This window comes from Plectropomus leopardus, chromosome 7 (assembly GCF_026936395.1).
Source record: "Plectropomus leopardus strain MGB_pleo_1.0 chromosome 7, ASM2693639v1, whole genome shotgun sequence".
Lineage (NCBI taxonomy): Eukaryota > Metazoa > Chordata > Actinopteri > Perciformes > Serranidae > Plectropomus > Plectropomus leopardus.
In genome coordinates this window covers 1808084-1832500 of record NC_142182.1, presented here as the reverse complement: position 1 = coordinate 1832500, position 24417 = coordinate 1808084, and the positions used below count along the sequence as shown (strand labels likewise).

The 24417-nt window shown below is 37.9% G+C and overlaps 1 protein-coding gene across 2 annotated transcripts in view; it reads right to left on the bottom strand.

Moving 5' to 3' along the window:
* Positions 1 to 24417, bottom strand: part of glg1a (golgi glycoprotein 1a) — a 54254-nt gene that overhangs the window by 13836 nt on the left and 16001 nt on the right. Inside the window, exons 2-17 of one of the 2 annotated variants that reach the window (XM_088079600.1) lie at positions 20108 to 20137; positions 18856 to 18942; positions 15907 to 16122; positions 13772 to 13975; positions 11763 to 11834; positions 10442 to 10628; positions 9073 to 9287; positions 8317 to 8438; positions 7615 to 7716; positions 7271 to 7424; positions 6238 to 6279; positions 4698 to 4922; positions 3646 to 3708; positions 3298 to 3411; positions 2389 to 2477; positions 1258 to 1375 (exon numbers count right to left, since the gene is read on the bottom strand). In XM_088079600.1, the coding sequence (XP_087935726.1) occupies positions 1258 to 1375; positions 2389 to 2477; positions 3298 to 3411; positions 3646 to 3708; positions 4698 to 4922; positions 6238 to 6279; positions 7271 to 7424; positions 7615 to 7716; positions 8317 to 8438; positions 9073 to 9287; positions 10442 to 10628; positions 11763 to 11834; positions 13772 to 13975; positions 15907 to 16122; positions 18856 to 18942; positions 20108 to 20137 (2040 nt within the window). The remainder of the gene's footprint in view (positions 1 to 1257; positions 1376 to 2388; positions 2478 to 3297; positions 3412 to 3645; positions 3709 to 4697; positions 4923 to 6237; positions 6280 to 7270; positions 7425 to 7614; positions 7717 to 8316; positions 8439 to 9072; positions 9288 to 10441; positions 10629 to 11762; positions 11835 to 13771; positions 13976 to 15906; positions 16123 to 18855; positions 18943 to 20107; positions 20138 to 24417) is intronic. The other variant, XM_088079601.1, reaches the window with a different exon arrangement.

The window sequence follows — 24417 nt, the reverse complement described above, 5'->3', positions numbered from 1 at the left end:
TAGAGAACATTTTCTCTGAGAGCATCGCAAACACCTGCAGGTTTATGAAATCTGTAAATCTCTGACTGCTTTTCTTTAGACTACATTAAAATATTATTTAAACAAACAGAAAGATAAATATAACAAAAATGGATGATAATCAAAACTCAATGAATAGATTCAAAATAGCAACAAGAAATCGCATCTTACATGTTCGAAAAGGAGAAGAAGGAAGTATGAACTAAACACAGAACAAAATAATAATATTGATAATAATAATAATTATTATTATCATTATTAAAACAAAAACATGGCAATGAGCAACAAAAGAAATGACCCAAAAGTTGGCAAGGAATTATTAAAAGTACAAAAAAATTACTTGGAAAAATACGATTAAAAAGAAAATGAAAAAGAAATTACCTACAAAGGTGCTTAAAAATAATAATTGTGTAACATAATTTTGAATATATAAGTCTCATTCTGATATTTTGTCCCAACTTATTTTGGTTCAGGTGTCCACTTACTTTTGGCCATATAGTGTATGGTCTTTAAATTTTTAATTTCATTTTATTGTATTTATGTGTGTGTATATATATGTATATATGTCTGTATGTATTTGTGTGCATGTTTGTGTATTAGTATGTGTATATAAACATACATATCTTGATTAGGTGAAACAAAACTGTCATGATATGATACGAACTCAAAGAAACAGATTATTTTTGATAAAATAAAAAAAATAATAAATAAAAAAAAATTGATTAAAATTAATGTCAGAAATTATTTTTATATTTTGAATAAGGTTTATATGCACGAATTTATGTTTTTATTAAGATAAATATTTTTGATTAAATCATATCTTGTAAGATAAAGATTATTGGTAATTAAGATAATATATTAGAATAAATCTAGAGAATTAGTTATTATATACTTTATATGATGTGGAAGCTAAATAACTGACTAATATTAAGTTTTGAATAAAGGTTGGGATTAAACACATCAGTCCTTCTTCCCGCTCTTTTTTTGGAAATGTGAACCAAATCGTGATGTTTTTTTTATGTATTTTTTATGTCTGTCATTACGTTATGATTGTCTCTTTTTTAGTTCGGAATAAACTACTTTTTTTCCCCACGATAAGACTGTGGACTGTTGTCAATCGTTTGGACTTCCTGTCTCCGCCTGAGTGACAGCGAGGCTGTTTGGACACTAACGAGACGTTGAACTGGACCGACGGCGGACTGACTGATGGCGCTCTGCGGCGCGTGTCAGTGAACGCACCATCTCCACCTCCTCCACCCGCAGCTGTTTGCGACACTTGATGGACACGCGCTGCTCCTTGGCGTCCTGCAGGGTGTCGTTCCTCACCGTGGTGCTGAGGCAGATGACCACGTCCACCCTGAGAGACAGGAAGACAAAAACACACACGCTCAGTCCGACCTCAACAACGTGACGGCGTTTGTATTCACGCTCGGCTGCAGTCTGATGATCCTCGGGGGAAAACTGGGGTTCGTTACGGTCGCTCTGATGCAGAGAGAATTATCACGAGTACAAATAAAAAACAGCACATTTATAAAGTATATAAGTATAAAAATATTTTTAAAAATATATATAGAAAATATCATACAGAAATACAGTAAGAGTAAGTAATTAGCACAGGATGTAAATATTTGAAATAAAGTATGTAAATATGCAGAGTATAAAAGTGTGTAAAAAATATAAATGTAAAGAAAAACAGTAATATACAATCAGCACTAATCTGTTAGTATTTAAATGATAATACGGATAATGAGTGTGTAAAATGTAAAACTGTCAAATAAATCCTCAGACTGCCGAATGGTACTTAACCTTTAAAGACTCATTAACGCCGTTAGTACGAAGACTCAAAAAGTTTTTGTTAAAGATTTCTTTATTTTCTTTAGTTTTAATTTTATTAGAATTTTCTTTTGTTTGTTTTTTTTTGTTCTTTTCTTTCTTTCTGTTTGATTAAACCTGAACAACAAACTATGGGAGTGGTGGTCACTTGTGTGAATGATTTTGCAACACAGACTTCCTATTTATTTTTTAATTTTTTTATTTCATCTGATCTCTCTCAAGCTTTGTTGTCCAAAACAAAATAAATAAAAATAATAAAATGTGTGTACCGATTTGATTCCAATAAAAACTGTTCCTTTGGCTACATTGCATTGTATAAAACTAGTATGTAAGTTCAAAAATATAAAAATATAAATGCGTGCAATGCCACAACAGTGAACAACAAGATATGCATCATCAAAAATAGCAATAAAAATATATACTAAATATACAGTTTGTAGCATGTTAAATAAAGCCTGCAGTCAAGAGTTGTGTAATTTTGAACGCTGGCTGCACGTCTCTAAAACACCTGTTTGTTGTTGTGGTTATGAGTCTTACTTCTTCTTGATGTTGGGACACAGTTTGAGGACGTCCTCCTTGCAGGCCGTCTTGAACTTGTAGGAGAAACGGAAATCTTTGATCTGAATCTGCAGTCGGACAGACAGAGACGCTCGTTAGTGATGAATTCAGCAGATAAAACGGCTGCAGACTCGCTGTACTGCGCGCTGACGATATGATGCTAATACACAGACATGTAAATAACAATAAATAATAATGAGTTGAAGCATTAACCCTTAGTGCCCAGCTTTAATATCACACTCATATCGCTCTTCACCCAAAATGCACTTTTCAAAATCAGGCTATAATAAAAAAATATCTTAATATTATTTTCTACTTTCAATTTAATCATAAATCTAAAAAAAGTCATTTATTTTTTAAATTTTTAAACCTTTAAATGCCAGGTTTTTGTCATGATGTCACTATTTTTTAGATTAAAAAAAAACTTAATTATAAACTACATGCCAAGTATTTTTTTTAAATCATTATCACAGTCTGGGATATGTCAATGATTAGTAGCAACATTAACTGTGACCGGTCACCTAGTGGAAATAGCATGTATTTTCTCCATATGGCAAATATGGTAAAAAAAAAAACAACAAAAAAAAAAAGACGTCATTAAGTTTAAAATAGTCAAAATGACAAATTCCAAGTCAAAATGTAACTGAATGTAACTATTTTTAGTTTCAGTTTTTCAGTTAGTTTTAGTTTTAAAAATTCACTGATTACACTCAAATACACAATCTTACAAAAAATCCAGGCCCGATGCATGAACACAGACAAAATTATCAAAAAAATGAAGCGTGAAAAGCACCTCAAAAGCATCAAACAGTCCCTAAGGATTAAAAGAGAACAAAAGTCGTGTTGTATTTTTTAATATTTCAATATGAAATTTATCGGCGAGCTCACCAGCTGGAAGTGCGTCACTCCCACCGAACATTTCTCGTTCATCTCCTTCTGATGTTTGTTCTGAACCAAACACTCCATCAGGTCGCCCGTGTTGATCTGGTTATCAGCCACCTCCTGAAAGACATACGCACACACGCACACACACACACACACGCACGCACGCACGCACACACCCGCACACAACATGCATGTTCATGTACAGAAGTATGTGTATTTACTTAATTTAATTTGATTTTTAATTATTATTTTAGGAGGGTTCACATTTTTCACACTGCAAAATTTTAAAAAGAAGTGTAAAAAAAAGTCTTTATATTGCTGAATGACAAAGAAATCTGGGTGCAGACTCACGTGGCAGTGGGCCTGGATGACGGGTTCACACGCCTGCATCAGCAGCGCCTCGATCTGAATATCCTGACGACAGAAACAAACAGACGCTGTTAACATGACACATCCAAGAATCGGCCAGTTCGGGTTAAACTGCTCATCAGCATCAGTAGAGATGCAACACTGGATTTTTTGTCGATATCTGATATGAGGATATATAGCAAAACATAAATTTGTTGAAATAAATTGATTGAAATATGAGACGTAATCGACAGAATGTCGACAGAACGCATTCCAGCCGTGTTTCGACAGACAACACGAACAGTCAATGATAATAAGAACAGAACAGCGGAGAACCAAATACACTGAAGGACTCTGACTGTCGAACAGCTGAGTGTTTGACAGCCACAGCATTTCATTATAGGGGGTCAAACAGCTGATGGTCCGACAGCAGCGCAGTGAGACAGACACACAGAGCACAGCTTCTCCTCACAGCAGCTCCAGAGCATGGATATGAAAAAAAAAAAACACAAAAAAAGAGCAAAATAATCAATCTTTAATTGTAATCGAAGTAAAATGTTCAATCATGATTTCATGATTTTGATTTTAGGTATGAGGCTCGGACCTTTGCTGGGAGGACATTTTAGTAACTGGACCTCTGTGAGTTTTAGTAGAATAGGTCCTCCAGCTGGTGATGCTGTTCTACAGTATATTTGTCATGTTCAATGTCTGACAGAAAATAAATATTTAAACCAAAATTAACCTGATGATATCTTCATATCTCACTGAGGAGTCAAAGGAACCTTTAAGCTCGACAGAAATAGTGATTTGATGTATATTGTGATATATATCGATATCGACTGATATGAAAAAAATTGTTGCAATAAGACTTTGTTCCATATCGTCCAGCCCTTCTCGATACAAGCAAAAATAAGAGACAATTTGTTTCGTATATAGTTTCAGGGAAACATGTTGGCAGCAAACATGCACAGTTTTCAGTGTAAATGTGCCCCGAGTGCACCTGCTGAACCGTTTAAGAGTGTTGCATTCTGGGTAGCAGCAGGTGTGGTGGTTACCTCCGACTCCAGCTCCGTCAGGTTCCCCACCACGTCTCTGCAGTCCGACACCAGGTCCTCCAGGTGGTCCTGCAGACACTCCAGCTCCTGTCCGGCCTCAGTCTTCTCGCTGCACCACTTCCCGAGGTCGGTCATACATCGTCTCTGCAGCTCGGGGTCCAGCTTCACGTCCAGCGCCCTCTGGTGGAGGATCCTCTGCACCTCCACCTTACAGTCCCTGGAGAGCTGCAGAGGACAACGACCACGGCGGGTTAGAGGACGCAACAAAAACACCTTAAACTGATACTCCACTCCAGATTTTTTCTTTTTTTAAAGTGTCTTTTTTGGGTTTGTAGATTTATAAATATGTATATTAAATATGTATATAAGTGACCCACAATTAAAGACATAAAAACAAGGTTCACATACAGTTTCACCGATAAATTTCCAGGACTTTTCCATGACTTTAAGGCCAATTTCAAAGACCATACATTCTCTAAAACAGCCGTTGTTCATTTAAGCATTATTACATGAGAGGGTGTGCTTTAACGTAGGGCTGGGCGGTATGGCCTTAAAATAATATCACGATATTTTTGGGCCATATCACGGTACACCATATATATCACAGCATTTTAAATCTCCTCAAAAGCTTCATAAATGATGGACTGAGCAACAAAATCAAATGTCTCAATATGACGAAATACGCAGATATTCATACTGTGACAATATTTTAGGGCTGACTGTACAAAATGTTAATGAGATTTTTGATTATCATCAGAAATGTGGATTTAATGACTTAAGCGGGTGAACGTAAGAATTAGAACTGATAAATTTAGAAAATCACATCACTTTATTGCAGCCTTTTAAATCAGGAAGAGACAACACTTGTTTCAGATATAACGATATCCAAAATCTCAGATGGTATGTGGTCTCGTAGGCCCGCAAACATCACCAAAGTGCTCAAATGATTTTACCAACAAAATAAAAGCGTATAATTAAAATGTATTCACGTTTTGGGGCAATTAGCTCTCAAAATAAACAGCTTTTTGCGACTGTTATATCGGTTTCCATGGAAACAGAGTCTGACTAATTCCTCAGTAGACTCCTATATGAAATGAAACGTAAATAAATAATTACATAAATAAATACACCAGATATAAACAGAAATGCTCAGCTTTCTCCCTTTTGTTGAGACTCAGATAAAAATCTTCCATATACAGATTTAGCTGTTACACGCACAATCTTTACCTGTATGTGTAAACAACGTACCTGAGTGGAGTATCACTTTAAGGACAGCAAACACATTTGATTATTATCAAGATATTTTCATTAATATACATATATTTTTTAAAATTGTAGATTTGCATCGATTCTTCGATTCACAGCTCAGCAGCTCACTTTTCACACAATTACTTTTCAAAATTAGTTCCCACATGCAGCGACATTAGATAAGAATTACAGAGTAATCACTTCCCCTTCAAACCACCAGTCATCATGACGAGCGTTTTTTCATCTGATTATCATCATCATCATCATCAGTTCAGCAGCACGTCGTACTCACAGTCCAACTCTGGTTTTCTGCTTCAGACTCCCCATCGAGGAGCTGCGAGAATATTCTCTGGTCAGCGAGAGCGTTCACAGACTGTTTATTTACCGCACTTTTTATTTCCTTCTGCACACTGACAGTTTAAATACACATCAGGGTTCACACACATTTTAACAAATAGATTTCCAGGATTTTGCAGGACTTTGAGGCAAATTTTCAAGAACATACATTCTCTGAAACGACCACTAATACTCCTTATTGGTTCCTTTTAAAATTTTCAGCCTTTTTTTTTTCTTTAAAATTTTCTGGCAAATGTTAAAAGAAAATAATTTAACCACTCTCTTTCCTTTAATATTTTTTGGTGTTTTTAATTTTTTAAAAAATGACAAATTTAGTGTTGGTTTGGAAGGCATATTTTTTCCCAAAAATCTTGGGTGACATTTAAAGAAAAAAATATGCCATTTGTTTTCTTATTTTGGCAATTTTGAAAGAAAAATAATTAATGATTTTTGTTTCCCTAAAAAGATTTTTTGGCCCTTTAGTTTCAAAGTATATGGCAATTTTTAAAGGAAAAAAAGATTGAATTCTTTTTTCTTCAATTCTTGGGAATTAAGAAACTATAAAACTATTTGTATTCATAAACTCTTTGTATGAACAGACACCCGTAACCACATGGATTAGAAAGAAGTATGAGTTAACTGATCCTTTAAAGAGATATTTATAATTCAATCATGTATTTAAATCATGTTACAGAAAAATACTTTTTTTGTTTTTTTTTTTAACATTCTTGAGGTCATTTTCTCTTTTTTGTTTGTTTTTTTTACTTTTTTCTTGTCTTTCTTTTTTGTGTGCTTATTTTCTGCTAATTTTCATTTAACTTTTTATCATTTCTTGTTCTATTTTTGGGCCATTTCTTGTTGAGTTGCCCACGCTTTTGAAAGAAATCAAGTCAATTTGCTCGGGTTTCAAAAGGATAAACAACAATATGACCTTTTGCCAAACCGTCCGTTGATTGTTTTGTCCTGGAGGACAGAATCTGCAGACTCACCCTCCGTCCCTGCTCCACGGAGCGGTAGGCATGGCGGTACAGGCAGGAAAATATGGCGCCAGGCGGCATCATTTCGCTGGTCTCGTTCCAGCCTTGAGTGTGGCAGAGGCGGGCGGCGTCGCCTTGACATTTCTTATACAAGACGGGATCCAACCTGGGCAACAACACAGGAAGTGATGCAGCTGTTCACAGCTGGATCTTTGGTTCATTGTCTACTTTACACTTAATTTTTTAAACTTAACTTTTCTTTGATGTTTTGGTTCTCGGTTGTCAAACAGTTTACGAACTTCAGCAAAGTTCAGTGAAGGTTTGGTTTCGTGTGAAAGAGGGTCGGCAGGACTTACTTCCAGTCTCTGGCGATGAAGTACTGCAGCTCCAGCAGTCTGTGCTCACAGTCCTCCACCATCTTCTCCGTGTACAGATGCTCCATCAGGCAGGACAGGATCCTGCAAATATTTAAAGTTTCATCTTTATCTAGATTATTACAAACATTTTTCTGCACACAGGACGACGTATATCTTTTCATCTTTTATGGTCAAATACTCTGAGCAACTAAAATCACTTTACTTTTGAAGAAGCTTTAAAGAATTTAAACTTTTAATTCCTTTAAATCAGATTCAGATTGAATCTATATCTTTGCATCGGCGAATAAAAAGAGAAAGAAAAATTATTTTTTAAAATTAGAAATTACACCTAACATGCAATCTAAATTTTATGGATGTATCTGTTCAATCAACTAAATTATCTGAATCCGTACAGCAAATAATTCAAAAGGAAATGAGTTTAAATCAGCAACACGTGGAACCTAAACGTTGATTTTTTAGTTATTTTAAGACTAAAAATAATATGGGTCTAGAGAAGTTGGGTGATTATTCTTCGTGATTTATCTGGTGGTTTTATTGTATCGGTGCAGAATCACAGAAAATTACATCAGTGAAATGAGTGCAGACAGATGATAAACATGAGATAAACAGAAAACACAACAGGCAACAAACACGGTCAACGAGGAGAGAGAAGACCATCGATAAACGTCCGGTTCGACTCACATGGGGTCTCCGCTGCGGATGTGTTTGCAGGCGGTCTGGATGACGGACTCACAGGCCTCGTTGAGCGCTCGGTCGATGCGGTAGTCGGCGCCGGGGTCGGCCTCCTGGATCAGAGTCTGGAGCTGAGGACGAAAGAAACAACATCATCATCCTTGAGTCCTTTCGAATGTTTGTGCCAAATTTGAAGAAATTCCCTAAAGGCGTTCTTGAGATATCACGCTAACAAGAATGAAACGGATGAGGTCACAGTAAGCTTGACCTTTGACCTATGACAACCAAAATTCATTACGCTTATCATTGAGTCCAAGCGAACGTTTGTGTCAAATTTGAAAAAATTCCCTCGAGGCGTTTTTGAGATATCGCATTCACAGGAATGTTCTGGGCGGATGTTACGGACGCACGAACGGACGCACAACCTATAAACATAACGCCGCCGGCCTCTGATATCGCCCACGCGGAGGATCAAAACGAGAAAATTAAAACACTGCAAAAACAACACAGCAAAAACAACACAGCAAAATGTGTCGACTGCATCAAAAGGAGAAAATGCTGAGTAACACGACAACGCTTTTCTTTTTGATGCAGTTTTATTCTTACGGCTCCAAAATAAACGATATCTGCTACAGAAAAAAATCCACCGTTTGCATGTCGAGACAGTGAATATTTGTTTTATTAAAACACCCTCTTGCGAATAACAAATCAGCATTTATTTTACATATGTTCACTCTGATAAATTAAATGTTGAGGGCGACTCACCGCCCTCTGGCAGTTGGTGTCGATGGCGCCCATGTCTCCTCGGCCGACCCTCATCAGGCAGTGCAGCGTTCGCCCTTTGCGGTGCAGACCGGAGCAGTGACCCTCGATCTCGCTGCGACAGTGCAGCACGATCTCCGGACTCAGAGAGAAATCCTCCATCAGCATCCGCCTGTAGTCCATCATCTCGCCCTGACACTCGCCGCTGACCACGCGACCTGAAACACAAAATGACGGCGTTAATAATCATCGTTAGTTGTTTAGCTGCTGGATGAGACCGGAGAGACGGACAGCTGAGAGGATCCGTCAGTACGTTACGTGATGTTAGAAAAAGTCAAATTTTTGTGTCAGTTCGACTACAACTGGACTTTTAAAATTCATGTAAACATGTTAGTCCGGACTAAAGATACATGTGTGGTGTGTAAAATGGGCACAGAAATCGGACTAAATCAAATTTCTCGAAATCAGACTAAAATACCCAGATACACCAAGTCGAGCTTTTCCGTCATGTAAACACCTCCGCTGGACTTTAAAGCGTATCATATTGTATCGTATCGTATCGTATCGTATCGTATCGCATCGTATCTCGACTTGGCGTTCTGCGTGTGCTTTTAGTCGCCTGCCTCTGTGTTTAGGGATAGGGACTGTTTGTTATTTATGAGGGAGGAAGAGGTGCTGCTAAACGGGTCAGGCATTTAAAAAAAAAATGGAAGCACTGAGGAGGGACTTGTGTTTTTTATTTAGGCTGAGGTGACGGACATACAACTTTTTTTTTAATAAACAAAAGTCAAACCCCAGCGTCCCCCCTCTTCTGATTAATAAAGTAAAGTCCCACAACATCGAAACAGAAGCTAAGTGATGTCCTGCTGTGGCTGCAACATATCTGAATATATAATTAAATATGTTAATATACATATTTCTCTTTAACATGACAAAATAACATCAAGTTTTTATAGTATTTATAAATGGAGCAGACGCATACACAATACACATCGACACAGCTAATACATCAAATACAGCACTGTTCATGTTAAACTTAAAGCACAATAATGATGGAAAAGTTTTAATAAATTGATAACTAATCCTTCAAAGTTATCGTAAATAAACAGTAACGATTGTGATTGGGTCGATATCATGGACTGTAAGAATAATATAGATTTATAAAAACTAGCTGAGAGGGCAGATGTCCAGCTGCTGTGGACGAATCGGACAGACTTCATCAATAAACTGACTGTCCCCCGCTGCTTGTTTACTGGGACAAGGACAGGAGACACGTTAAAAATCAGCTGTGACTGCAGCTCCACTGAACCGTGCCGAGTGGTTTTTATGATTGAGAGCGACTGACAGGCAGGACGCTCTCTGAGTGTCTCACCTCTGTGGACCGCGGACTCCAGGCAGAGCAGCAGGTAGGACAGACGAGCTTCTCGGGCTCGGGGCATGTTGTTGTCGGCGCTGCAGCGGTATTTCCTGAGGTCCGACTTGCAGGCTTTGGCCAGCGAGTAGCTCACCTTGTAGTCCTGAGCGATCAGCTTCTGCCGGGTGGTCAAAGCCTCGCGACACTGAGGACACATGGACGCCGTCAGCATCAAGACTCAAATTTCTTCTGCTCCAATGTGGCAGAACAACAAATAAATTGGGCAACAACCAACAGCAATATAAGCCTCTAACACCTGGATCAACATCAGAGGTCCTGTGCTGCATTCAGCAGCATTTAAACCTCTGAAACCTGAGAAAAGTGGTTTCTTTCAAAAACACGGTAAAAACAAAACCAGCAGCTTGGCAAGAAATGCCCCCAAATTCCAAAAAAATACATAAATAAATAAAATTAAAAGGTGACCAGGAAATTATATTAAAATTAGCTAGGGGGATGAATTTAAATTAATTTAATTTAATTTAATTTTATGAGTTCTACCTCAATTCTTGTCCTGCCTTTGTTCGACATAATAGTTTGGCTTTGATTTTTATTGTCTCTGCGCTGCTTTGTTTGTCAAAGCACTTTGTAAACAGTGGTTTTAAAGGTGCTTTGTAAATAGAGTTATTATTAATAATACAATGGGAAAATGTCCAGAAATCTATATTTCTATATATATTATTATTCTGTATTTAAAATCATCATAAATAATCATAAATAAAATCATGTTAGAGAAAAATAAATAAGTAAATAAATAATTTCCCCCTTTTTTTGTCGTTTGTCAAAGCACTTTGTAAATGATGGTTTTAAAGGTGCTATGTAAATAAAGTTATTATTACTATTATATTTTTAACTAAGGAAAAATGTCCAGAAATCTGTATTCATAATTCTCTTAATTATGTATTTAAAATCATCGCTAATAAAATCATTTTTACAGATTTTTTTTTTTATTTAAGCACTTGAGCTCATTTTCTCTTCTTTTTCGTTAGTTTTTTTTTTTACTTTGCTTTATTTTTTTTATTTTCTTGTCATTTTTTGTAACTTTTTAATAATTTCTTGCTGATTTTTGGGCCATATCTTAAGCTTCTCGCTGTCCTTCCATGCTTTTGAAAGAAATGAAGCCGCTTTGCTCAGTTTTCAGAGAGATAAACAAAAAACGACCTTCAGCTTTGCCACATTTGTCACTCTTTCAGGGTTATTTTGTTCCAACAAAAGAATGCAAAATGAAAACAGCTACAGCTTTTTCAAAGTGTGTGTGTGTGTGTTAAACTTCAGCACTCACCCTCTCGGACATCGCCTCCTCAAACTTGTGATTAAAGAGACATTTGTAAACTCGTCCTTCTCCGGCCAGCGTCTGGAAAAAAAAGATCACAGTCTATCAACAGCAGAAAAACTCCTTCACACTGTAAATATAAGAATTCATTTTTTGTGTCATTATTTCTGAATCATGTCACGTTGTGTCTCCTGAAAAGCTGATTCATTGAGATCACCCCCGACTCCTCTGATATCACATATTTTAATTACAGGTCAGAGCTCAAAGACTACGTCCATATGCATGAAAGCGCACGTCAAATTTAAGCGGTGCAGCTTATTCTCGGCTCATGTAACGGGATGTTTTGCAGGACTGAGACAATATGCCCATTTTACACACCACACATGTATTTTCTCATGCAGAGAAAAAAAAATCATTAATAACTGATAATGTTGTGGCGCCGGAGGAGAAAACTGACATCGTACCAACAGGCGGAACAACAGAGGTGTCGTAAAACACTGCGGTCTGACTGCTGCTGTTTGGATATCAACGTGAGACTATTGAAGCTTTTACAGTCCGAGATAAAGATACTCGCATAAGACTCGCATTATTGTTCACACATTTATTAAATAAGTCTAAGCTGATTACATGACACCTCAAATGAAGCCTTAATGCTCGTATGTACATATGTATACACACACACACACACACACACACACACACACACACACACACACACACACACACACTGTATATACACACACACACACACACATACACATATACATATCTAAATATAAACATAGCAGAAAAAGGAAGGAAATTTGTGTTTGGTAGATTATTTCTTTGCTGTAACGATGCTTCTTGGCAATAAGTCTTATACTGTTGGAGAGTTTATTTCCCTTTTAAATGGTGCCACATTAGTGAGGAACATGCATTTGTGGGATGAGCAGCACAGCTGAGTATGTGGGTTTCGCCCATGAAAAATTTGCCAAATCTTCTCTGCTAATGCCAAACAGCTTTTTCTGCTGTTGACTCCTGTTTGGTGGATTGGATGATTGACGTCTGAAGAAACAAGACATGTTGGTAATTTAACAATTATATTTAACAAACAGGAGCCTCAGTCGTTTGTGGAAGAGCCATCAGGTGCCAATCAGGCGCCTGATCGTCAGCGCCTGAAGGTACAGGAAGCTCAAAACAAGAGTCAATAGCAACAGCAAGAAAAGCTGTTTGGCACTGGCAGAGAAGATTTGGCAAATTTTTCATGGGTGCAACCCCCATACTCAGCTGTGCTGCTCATCCCACAAATGCATGTTCCTCACTAATGTGGCACCATTTAAAAGGGAAATAAACAGGCTTTCCAATACTGTAAGATTTTCGCCAAGAAGCATTGTTATAACAAAGAAATTATCTACCAAACACAAATTTCCTTTCCTTGTTCTGCTATGTTTACATATGCATATATATATATATATATATATATATATATATATATATATTAGGGCTGTCATTCGATTAATCACACATTTTTTATCTGTTCTAAATGTACCTTAAGGTTTATTTATTTTAATTTTTTGTACTCGTATCAATAAGGGAGTGGACAAATATGCTTGCTTTATGCAAATGAACGTATATTATTATTGCAACAATCCAGAACAATGATAATTACGCTCCAGAATATCCTCAAAGGTTCTGCATGCTCAAAAAATACTGAAAAAGAAACTTCAGCATTTTTCTGTAGAGAAACGCAAATGCAAAAATGCAAATAACTGGTCAAGAGAACCATCGGACCGCGCTTTATAGCAGAACTTGTCATTCAAAAAAAAAAAAATTTCTATATGCATTTCTGTGCACGGAGGTTTGCTGCCGTCCACGTTAACACGTTAACACGTTAACTCCCTAATTAATGCTGGATGCTGTCTGCGCTTTATAAGAACAAATAAAACTCTAAAAAATGTTTCTGTTGCTGCTGTAACTCCAGCTGACTTTTCTCGGCCCTGTGGATTCGTTAGAAAGATGTAGATGGACTCGATTCTCACGTTTTCACAGAAGCGCTCTCGGTCGTCGCGGCAGGCGAAGTACAGGTATCTGTCTAGGTGGAAGTCGTCCGACGAGAGCTCGGCGACTCTCATGATGGACTTCTTACAGTCGTCCTTGATGGGGTGAGCTCCCGGCTGCTCCTCGGCCTCCCGCACCAAACCTTTCTCCAGACAGGCGATCACCTCGCCCTGAGAGTGGATGTCCTGCACACACAGGGGTCAGAGGTCACACAGTTACAGTCAGGCGGTAAAAAGTAAGCACACTGCACCTCTGAGGACCCTTTCAAACGTTTCTGAGAACCGCCGACCAGAAGAACTTACAAGGACTCTTTTTGTTTGTTTTTTTAAATTACAAATAATTTACTATTTTAATGCTGCTGACATTTTATTTGGTTTCTCCTCACAAAAGCTTTTATCCCGTCAACTTCAATTTGGTCATTTTACAGAGTAAACCATTTTTCTTTTTTTTTTTTTAAACAGTTTTAAAGCAACAACAGAAAACTAAAAACAATTAAAGAAGAGCGTTTTGGGGGAAATATACATTTTCCTGAAGCCAGAGTGAAAAAGTAATTCTTTCCATTACTGACAGGTTTATAAGAGCTGGCTGAAAGAGGGCAGATCTCCGGCCGCTGTGGAGGAGTCGGACACACTTTATTAATAAATGCATTCATAAATGGCTCCTCCCTCACTGTTTGTATACTGGGACAAGGACAGCAGTCCAGTTAAATGACCTAATCTAAAGCAGTTTATAATATGCGTAACATTAACACCGTACCTGCAGTTCAGACTTTATGTAGACGCCAACAAATATGTCAGTCGCACCTCCTAAATGTGTCTATTAAATGTAATTGTTAAGTTAAATGACATGAAGAGAGTTCCTATTTCTCTGCCACATATTTCCATCTTAAGCAAACACTAAAAAATGCGTCTCATTCAGGCAGAAGTTCAGTATTTTTATGTGAATTCCAAAACACATTTCGGGGGGAAAAACAATTACTACTGTTTTTAAAAACACACACCCAAACGTCCTGGATGTGACAGTAATGACAGTGCAGTTTAAAGCCCCACTAATCCCACACAGAGCGCGCGTTTCCTTTCACTCCGTAAATCATTTTGTCAGAGAGTGTCGTGTGTGTTTTTCGGCGCGGAGAGAGACAGCTCGGTCTGAGTAAACACGGTCAGTCTCATCTCCACTCGGAGCAGCTCCGGCACGCCGAAATGAGCCACCGTGACAAATTCCTGATAATGAAACCCACTCTGCTCCCGCTGACAAATAAATCATTTGCTCCCCGTTCTAATTGTGCCGGCGCGATATCCCATAATAACAGCGTGTCTAACGGGTTTATGAGTTTTAGCTTGGCTCAGCAGCAGGAGGACACGTTCAGAGGAGATCGATTCGCTCCGCTCGCTGACAAACTGCTGTCAAAGTTGTCTTTTCTCATTCCAGCTGAGTCACACTTTGAAGGCAGTTTCTGGGTGTTTTGGGGGCGAGCCGCAGCAGAGACGACGGCTCACGAGACGACGGCTCACGAGACGACGGCTCACGAGACGACGGCTCACGAGACGCACCACTAAATCTGTTCGGCACGTCTGTGAACACCACAGATGACTTTCACAGGTACTGATGTCAAGACTGCTTTTACCTGCCGAACGCCGACACGGTCCACCTGTCCTGTGACCCGGTCCACCTGTCCTGTGACACAGTCCACCTGTCCTGTGACCCGGTCTACCTGTCCTGTGACACGGTCCACCTGTCCTGTGACACGGTCCACCTGTCCTGTGACCCGGTCTACCTGTCCTGTGACACGGTCCACCTGTCCTGTGACACGGTCCACCTGTCCTGTGACCCGGTCCACCTGTCCTGTGACCCGGTCCACCTGTCCTGTGACATGATCCATCTAATCTTTACATTACATGATAACCACAAAGAATCAGAGAATAGCGTCGATGAGAAATACGTCTTCGGCAGCTGAAATCTGCTGAATATAAAACTCTTTCTGCGTACCTTTCTCACTGAAACAATGTGATAAAAATCAAAAACAGGGTTCGGAGCGAACTAATGAGAATGAAACTAAATGCAGAAACTGATTTGAAGTTTCATCTTTGACGACAGACGTTGAGTTTGTGCGTCTCACCTTCTCTCCGGTGCTGATGCTGCCGCAGCGCAGCGCGTTGATGTCGTCTCGGCACTTGTCCATGAAGCCGCAGATCAGCCGGTAGTCGCTGAAGACGATGGTGGTCATCTTGGTGATGTACTGGTTGCACTGGTAGTCGCTGATGTTGCCACGGTGATCCACCAGGCAGGACACCAGGTAGCCCTTCCCCAGCTCCTCCGCCGCACACTCTTTAATCTGAGTGAAGACAGACGGCTTCGTTAACTCCCAACGAAGCTGAAGGATCAGTAAATTCAACACTGCAAAATATCCGAAGCTACGTGGACATAAAAACTCATCTGCCATCTGAACGTCTAAACCTGTGATACTCAACTTCTGGCCCACGGGCCAAATGTGGCCCCGCCGCTGTTTTCTAATTGACAATAAAAGTAAAGTGATTCACACTTGGTTTTGTACTTTTAGTATCCATGAAGGTGCCAGAGTGAATAAAACAGCATCAAAATAGAGCTTGGTAGTGTCCTGGCTGAGACCCTAATGTCCTCAAATCCTAAAAACAACCTAAAATCCTAGAAATGTCCTAAAACCTTGGGAATGTGCTAAAATCCAGTTCATTTCCTTAACTCCTAGAAATGTCTTGGAAATCCTGGAAACACTGTAAAAATCTAAAAATGTCCTAAAATCCAAAAAATGTCCTATAATCCTGGAAACATTCCTAAAAACTATGCTGTGTTCTAAAATCCTTCATATTTCCCAAAATCCTAAAAACATACTGATGCGAGAAATGTCCTACAATCCCTGAAACATCCTTAAAAGCTAGAAATGTCCAAAAATTCTAAAAATGTCCTAAAATCCTAAAAATCTGCTGAAATCCCAGACATGTCTTAAAATTCTAAAAACCTACTGTGATGCTAGAAACATCCTAAAAATCCAGGAAATGCCCTACGATCCTGAAATCACCCCAAAAAACTAAAAATGTTCTAAAATCCATAAAGCGTCCTATAATCCTGGAAACGTAATTAAAACCAAGAAATGTCCATAAATTCTGGAAATGTCCTAAAATCCTTGACATGTCCTAAAATCCTAAAAACCTACTGAAATGCTAGAAATGTCCTAAAAACCTACAGAGATCCTGGAAACATAAACCTCTGCTCTCTGGAGAAGGGACAGCTGTCCGCCTAATTTATTCATATTTTACATTTTCTTATTTTCGATAAACGTTTACTTTTTCCTTCTTATTTAACTGAGAAATTAGAATTGCACAGGAGGATTTTGTAATTATTTTTCCTTCTTTCCATCTTGTGCCGCACTTCTGCAAGTTTTTGTGTGCAAATACATAAACAAAAAGACAAATAAAGCTTTGATAAGAAAATAACGAGCACGAAACAAAGCTTCAGTTTGCAGAGGGAGCTCAACATAATGCGATTTAAACCTGCAGGAACTGGTTTTTCACGGCGTGACAGGCCATAAACACACGTGTGACATGTTCGTGATTATCATCGTTATCGCCTCTATGACGTCCGGGTGAATATTCTGTGGTTTCATCACAGCGAGCGACATCATCCGCTGCTGTATCCAGCTGTGTATCCGTTTCTCACATCGATTAATAAAATTTGCTCGTTATATTTATATTTATATTTATATTTACTTCACCATGTTTACTTGAGAAGAAAAAATGCTATTTGTTTTTAATGATAAGGGTTGCAAAATTTAACAAATACAAAGAAATGCTTAAAAAGGGACAAAAAAAAATCTAAATAATCATAAATTGAAAGATATGGTGAATGAAATATATGAAATGGAAAAGATTTCAATGAGAATTAGAAACCATTTATTTGAAGAAAGTTGGGAGAAACTGATTAAAAATATGACAAAAAATTTTGCTTTTGAAAAAAAAGATTCAAAAATGATGCGAACTGTGAATGAGTTATGCATATTCTGCTGAATGACTTATTACTGTGCATAATCATTAAATTCAGCAAATTCAGCCCACAACCGTCAAACCAAACACTAATGACAGACGCAGCCGTTCACGTTTATTATTATTATCATTATTAGGGCTCCGTCATACTTTGGTGGCCTTTTCTTTGGACTACATGCCAAAGTGGGAGGTATACGGAAAATTAGTAAGTATATTCTGGGAAGTAATATTGCCACTGAATATTTACTAAGTAGTTGAAGATGAACACGAAAAGGCCAAAAGTATATGTGAATTTTATTGTGAAGAGCTTCCGTTGTGTATTGTACATGCTGTCTTTATGCTGGATAAATAAAATGTTCAAAACACTGAATTAAATTAAATTCAATTAAATTAAACTAAAATCAAATGAGACCAAACGTTTCTTATGGATGTCAGTTTTTTAGCCGTGACGAACGCCAAAACGTGTCCCGTTACAGACTTGTATAAAGCTCGTTTTTATCCAAGCTGAATTCAAAAACCCTCGTGCATACATTCATACAAGTGCACAACAAAATGTGAGGCTGATGGTGCAGGACAGATACACGCACGCACGCACGCACGCACGCACGCACGCACGCACGCACGCACGCACTTCAGGAAGCTTCAGGGGCTTTTTTACAAACACACTTGATGGCTGATATCGACGCTTCCGAAACCGACCTCAAAGATAACGACTTCCTGTATGTTAGAATAAGCTGTGTGGGAGAATATCCTATTTTTACTTCGTGCAGATGTGACGTGTCTGCTGACTGCCCCAAAATTCATGAAAATGATTCACATTCAAATGGAAATCAGAAATTAAAGTGTAAGTGAATTTATGGTTTGTAAATGTGCATTTATTGACATCAGGATCTGTGCTTTTCCAGCTTACATGGAGACAGAAGGGAAAAAAAAAAACACTCTGAAACACGGCTTCAAAAGTTTTCAGGCCCTCAAAAAAGATCTAACATTTTTCTGGCGACCCCTGAGGTGAGAGCAGACGGGATCGCTCTGTGCTGGTTTTAGAGACTGACCTCAGAGATGGTGGTCTTGCAGACCTCCACGGCTACAGACTCGAACTTGGGGTCGGTGGTCAGGTTCAGCTTGTAGTTCCACAGCAGCTGCAGGAGAAGAAGGAAACATTCGAACATCCGGATCACACAGATTCACTGACAGAGTCCAACCAGCGTCTCCGTCCGTCTGCACTCTTTTCACCTGAATCTGGACGTTTTAACCGCTTTGTCAAAGACAAAAATAAACTGACCAAAGATACCAAATACTACATTTTGTAATGTATTCAAGGTATTACTTTAATTTTAATGTTCTATATTTATTACCGTAGTTAATAAAAAACACTTATTTTATCTAATGTGACCAAACATGGTAAAACATAAGTTGCAGGGCGGTGAATTCACTTTATGCACAGTTTATAACTTGGCTTTTTTAACCCTTTGAAACCTGGAACAACCTCAGTTTCCTTGTGCTGTGTTCACAAAACATTTACATGCATTAAAACTCTGAAACCCGAGCAAATCATTTGATTTCTTTCAAAAATGTGGTAAAAAGGCAAATGCAATGGGCAACTTGGCAAGAAATATCCTACAGACTGCAAGAAATTACAGAAAAGAAAATGACCTGTAAAACTGTTTAGAGAGAGACAGAAACATAAGGAGAATATAATAATTATCATCATCATCATATCGTTATTATTAACAACAAAAATAGTGACAATAGGGAAAAATTTACGATTTACGATTGCTACTGTTATAACTATTATGAACTGTTTTATTTATAACTTTAGTATTTTAAATATTTTTCACTTATCTATTTATTTATTTGTTGAGGATTTTTTATACATTTTATTGTTTTGTTTTTTGATTTTTTTTTTCATCTTTTTTTTTTGCCAAATGTCACGTAATTTTCCTATAACCTCTTACCATTTTTTTTTTTTTTTTAAATAAGTCAAGCAACATTTGCTCAGGTTTTAAAGGGTTAATCACAGTTCACTCTGTGTTGTCCAGTCGTGTTTAACAAAATAAAAGCTCCAGAAAAAGCTAATAAGTGGACTAAGTGGAATAAGTGGAAACTTTTTTTTTTTTGGTTTAACCAATTTAATTTTGAAATCAACCATTTAATTAAAAAAAATCAATTCTGATTTTGGTTGTTGGAGCGATATCTGTGGAAAATCATTCTCTCTGGTGCTTCATGGTCAACATGCACTAAACAGGATTATGGGCAACATGGTGCATGCTGGGAAACGGTGTTTTAGGAAGTGCAGACACTTACATGGTTGCATTCGGCGGCAATCTCAGTTTCCTGAAAGAGAAGGAGAGAAAGGAGACTTTAGAAAACGTCACGTTTGAGATCCTGAAGAAGATTCTTTAAGAGGTCAGTGACGAGACTCAACAATAAAAATAAACTGTCATTTCTGTGTGTGTGTGTGTGTGTGTGTGTGTGTGTGTGTGTGTGTGTGTGTGTGTGTGTGCAGCTACTGTGTCACACCCACTGCAGAACACCACACCGGGTATTAATTTAACCCTTTGAGCCAGCTTTAATATTTTACACACTCGTATTGCTCTGCGCACAAAATGCCTTTTAAATATTAAGTTGGTGTGTGCACATGTTTTAATGTGTTCACAATAATTTAGTTTGTGCACGTTTTCAATGTGCAAATTTTCTGTGTGCACGTTTTTTGTGTATGTGTATGTTTCAAGTGTGTATGTGGACATTTCTAGTGTGTGCGTGCAGGTATTCAGTGTGTTGTGCACATTTTTGTTGTGTACATGTACATTTCCACTGTGTATGTGTACGTTTTTTGGTGTGTTTGTGTACGTTTTAAATTTGTATGTTGACATTTTCAGTGTGTTTGCGTGTTTTTGGTGTTATGCATATTTTCGTGGTGTATGTTTTACGTGTGCATGTTTATGATTTCGATTGTGTATGTGAACATTTTCAGTGTGTGTGTGCTGTTTTTCAGTGTGTCTGTGTATGTTTTTGATGTGCGGTGCACATTTTGGTTGTGAATGTGAACATTTTCGGTGTGTAAGTGCTGGTTTTCAGTGTGTATGTGTACATTTTTGGTGTAACAGCCTCTCATCATTTCTGAGCATATTGCGATAAACACACGTTGAGCACAAACGCCTCTGTCCTCGTAGCACGCGTACCATCTCCTCGCCGTGACGTCTCGGGCGAATATAAACAAAGCTTAACGGCGCGTTCAGGCGGTTGCTGTTGAGTCTCGCAGCGGTGCAGACGTAATGGTTAAACTGAGAGATGCAGTTTTGGCCCACGAGTAGAGCACACCTTCGTAGGCCGCCCCCTTCCAATGAGGCGGCCCCTGACTCGGGACACGGCCTCTGGGGCCAAAGCGACCGCTGAGTTATTTTCCTGCAGCGCTGAGTTGACCTGAGGTAACCTGTATGACTTCCTGTTACAAAGAAAAAACCAAATCACTGCTGGATTCCCAGTGGAGGACTCTGTGTGTGTGTGTGTGTGTGTGTGTGTGTGTGTGTGTGTGTGTGTGTGTGTGTGTGTGTGTGTGTGTGTGTGTGTGTGTGTGTGTTTTAGTTGCTTTACTGTGGTCGATTCTACTATGAAAAACAAAGAAATAAGAGTTGCGCATACTTTTATTTTCATGTTTTCAGATACTTGAAAACATTTTTAATTAAATCTAATCACCGTTTTCAGACCTAAATGACCTTTTCAAGGAACCTAACGTTGACTTATAACTCTCAAAATTCATGTTCTAACATTATATTTTATTTTGTCATTTTAAAGAGCAAACAATTGCCATATTATTCCTTAAAATAAAGTTATTATGATAGTTTGGGGGTTTTGTTGTTGTTTCTTTTAAATTTCATATAGTTTGGTTAATTTTACTTTTTTTTAAAATATCTTTCTTCAAATGGCACAAAGTTTCGCAATAAATTTCTTCACAAAAAATAGTTTTATTAAATTTGTATTTTGTTATTTTAAAAGAGACCAATTATTTTGCCTAATTATTTTTCTTAAATGTAAGTAATTAGTTTTACGGATAATATTTTTTTTATGATTTTTTTTTAATTTTTGAAATAATTTAGTAATTATTTGACCTTTTATATCTCATCTCTTCAGTGTTTTATTTTAAATCTGTATTCTTTATTATGTTTTATAATTTATTGCTCTGTAAAGGACTTTGAATTGCCAATTAAAATGTGATATACAAATAAAACTGCTTTGCCTATTTTGCCCTAAATTTATGCTATTACATCTTACTATAATAGTTACGTACGTTTTTTATTTAAAATTTCATATATTTTAGTTTATTCTCCTTTTCATACTGTCCCTTTTAAAGAGTAAGAATTTGCCCAATCATTTCCTTTATTAGTTGTCTTTTGTTTTGTCATTTTAATGAGACCAAAGTGGCCAAACTACTTTTTTTTTCCTGTTCTTTATTATTGTTTCGCTTTTGTGTGTGTGTGTGTGTGTGTGTGTGTGTGTGTGTGTGTGTGTGTGTGTGTGTGTGTGTGTGTGTGTGTGTGTGTGTGTGTGTGTGTGTGTGTGTGTGTGTGTGTGTGTGTGTGTGTGTGTGTGTGTGTGTGTGTGTGTGTGCTGAAGTCACAGCTCCGCAGATGGCCGAGGAGTTTCTGACTGTTTACCACATGGCAGCCGAGCCGAGGGCCAGGAATAGGCCGTCTGTGTGTGTTTGAATATTCATGTGTGTGTGTTCTATTTACAGTGTATTTTACACACAAGTGTCACAATGCTCCTCACACACAGTGAGTGCAGCGTGACGATGGTGGTCGCGGTCGCGGTCGTGGTCGCGGTGGGGGTCTCGGCCCGCTCGTGCTGACGGGGAGGCCGGACAGATGTTATAAACAGCACAGAGCTGACTCGGTGGTCGGTCGGAGTGAAGGAAAATAAATAAATGGTCGTGGAAATGTGACCCAGACTGACCCGCCGCTGACACGCCCACCGCCACAACAGCACCCGCTCACACACACGCCCTCATTCTGGCTTTTATTTAAGAAAGCGTGGAATATTTAATTATTATTAAAGGGACGGTTTGGTGCATTTTACGCACTTTTCGTACTTCATTTTTTGGCTGCGTTCATGCGTATGGCATCAATTTTGGCTAGATAAATTACCTGGAAATTAGTCAAGAAAGAAAGAAAGAAAAAAATTAAAGAAAAAGAAAGAAAGAAAAAGAAAATTAAAGAAAAAGAAAGTAACTAAACATTAAAAATGTATAATTATCCCATAACATAACTTTAAATATACAATTACATGAATTATTAAAATTAATTAATTACATGTATTGTTTTCCCAAGCTTTTTTATTTTTTCCCTGTATTTGTTTAGTATTTTTTATAATAATTCTGTACCATAATTTTACATATGTAATTATAATATCTGATGTGCTTTTTAACTATTAAAAAAATCTCTATATATATATTTCTCTCTATTTATTAGTATCTCTTTGGTATTATTTTACATAACTGGAAGATATTTTATTGTTTTAGAACAATGACAATTAAGAACTTTTGACATTGAATAATGATACAGTCTCTCGTAGACACTTTTTTTTTTTTTTTTTTTTTACAAATAATTTTATAGATCTAATAATTTCTTAAAATTTGTAGAAGATTTATTTCCAAGTAGTTTATTGCCTTTTTCTGTCATGTTTTTGAAAAAAAACCCACAGATTTTAAATAGGTTTAAATACTCGTTAAAGGCGTCTGAAAGCAGCATCAGAAAAATGATGTCGCTCCAGGTTTCAAGGGTTAAAAAATTAAATGTTACTGGCTGTATATGAACATGTAAGATAAACACTGATGTTGTGTTTATGCTCTGATTCTAGAGTTCGTTCCGTATTTAGTGCCCTGATAGTTTTCTTGTTTTGCTGCTTGCGGTCGTGAAACCTGAATGCAGCTTCGTGTTTTTTTGTTTCAGCGTCAGCACGGTGCGTCAAAGGCACAACGAGCCCAAATAAAGCTGACGGGACCGGAGGGGTTAACCTGCATGGAGCGGGACAGTCTCACGCTGGATCAAACGGGACTTTTGTTTTATATTCTGTGTTTCTGGATCGACCGGCGGCCCACGGGGAAAACCCCACCTCTGCACGCGCTCAGTTCGCCTCTGCAGCCAAACATCGCATCACCAAACTGCTGCAGAGCGCCGTGACTCATGCGGGCGTCCGTCCAGCTCCATCAGGGGATCTGCACGTCTCACAAAGCCAAAACTTCTCATCTGCTCAATACCACGGCCCTTTAACCCTTACAGACCCAAAGCAGATTTTGGGGGATTTTCAGCATCGAGCGGCGCACATCACTGGATTCAAAACCTCAAGTTTCTGAATCACAATCAAACTTTAGTGTCATTACATGTAAACAAATTATCAACAGCATCTCAGTCTGGTGGAAAACATACAATAGTGCAATTTAAAAGTCAACAGCATTAATAAATAAACAAATACATAAATAATGCAGTTAAAAAGCAGTAGTGATAACAAATAAACGACAGTGAATTGTTTCTGTTGTGATGTAATGTTATTTTGACGCGGAGGCGTCAGCTAATGGGGATCCTCATAATAAACAATAAACAACAACAAACTACAAT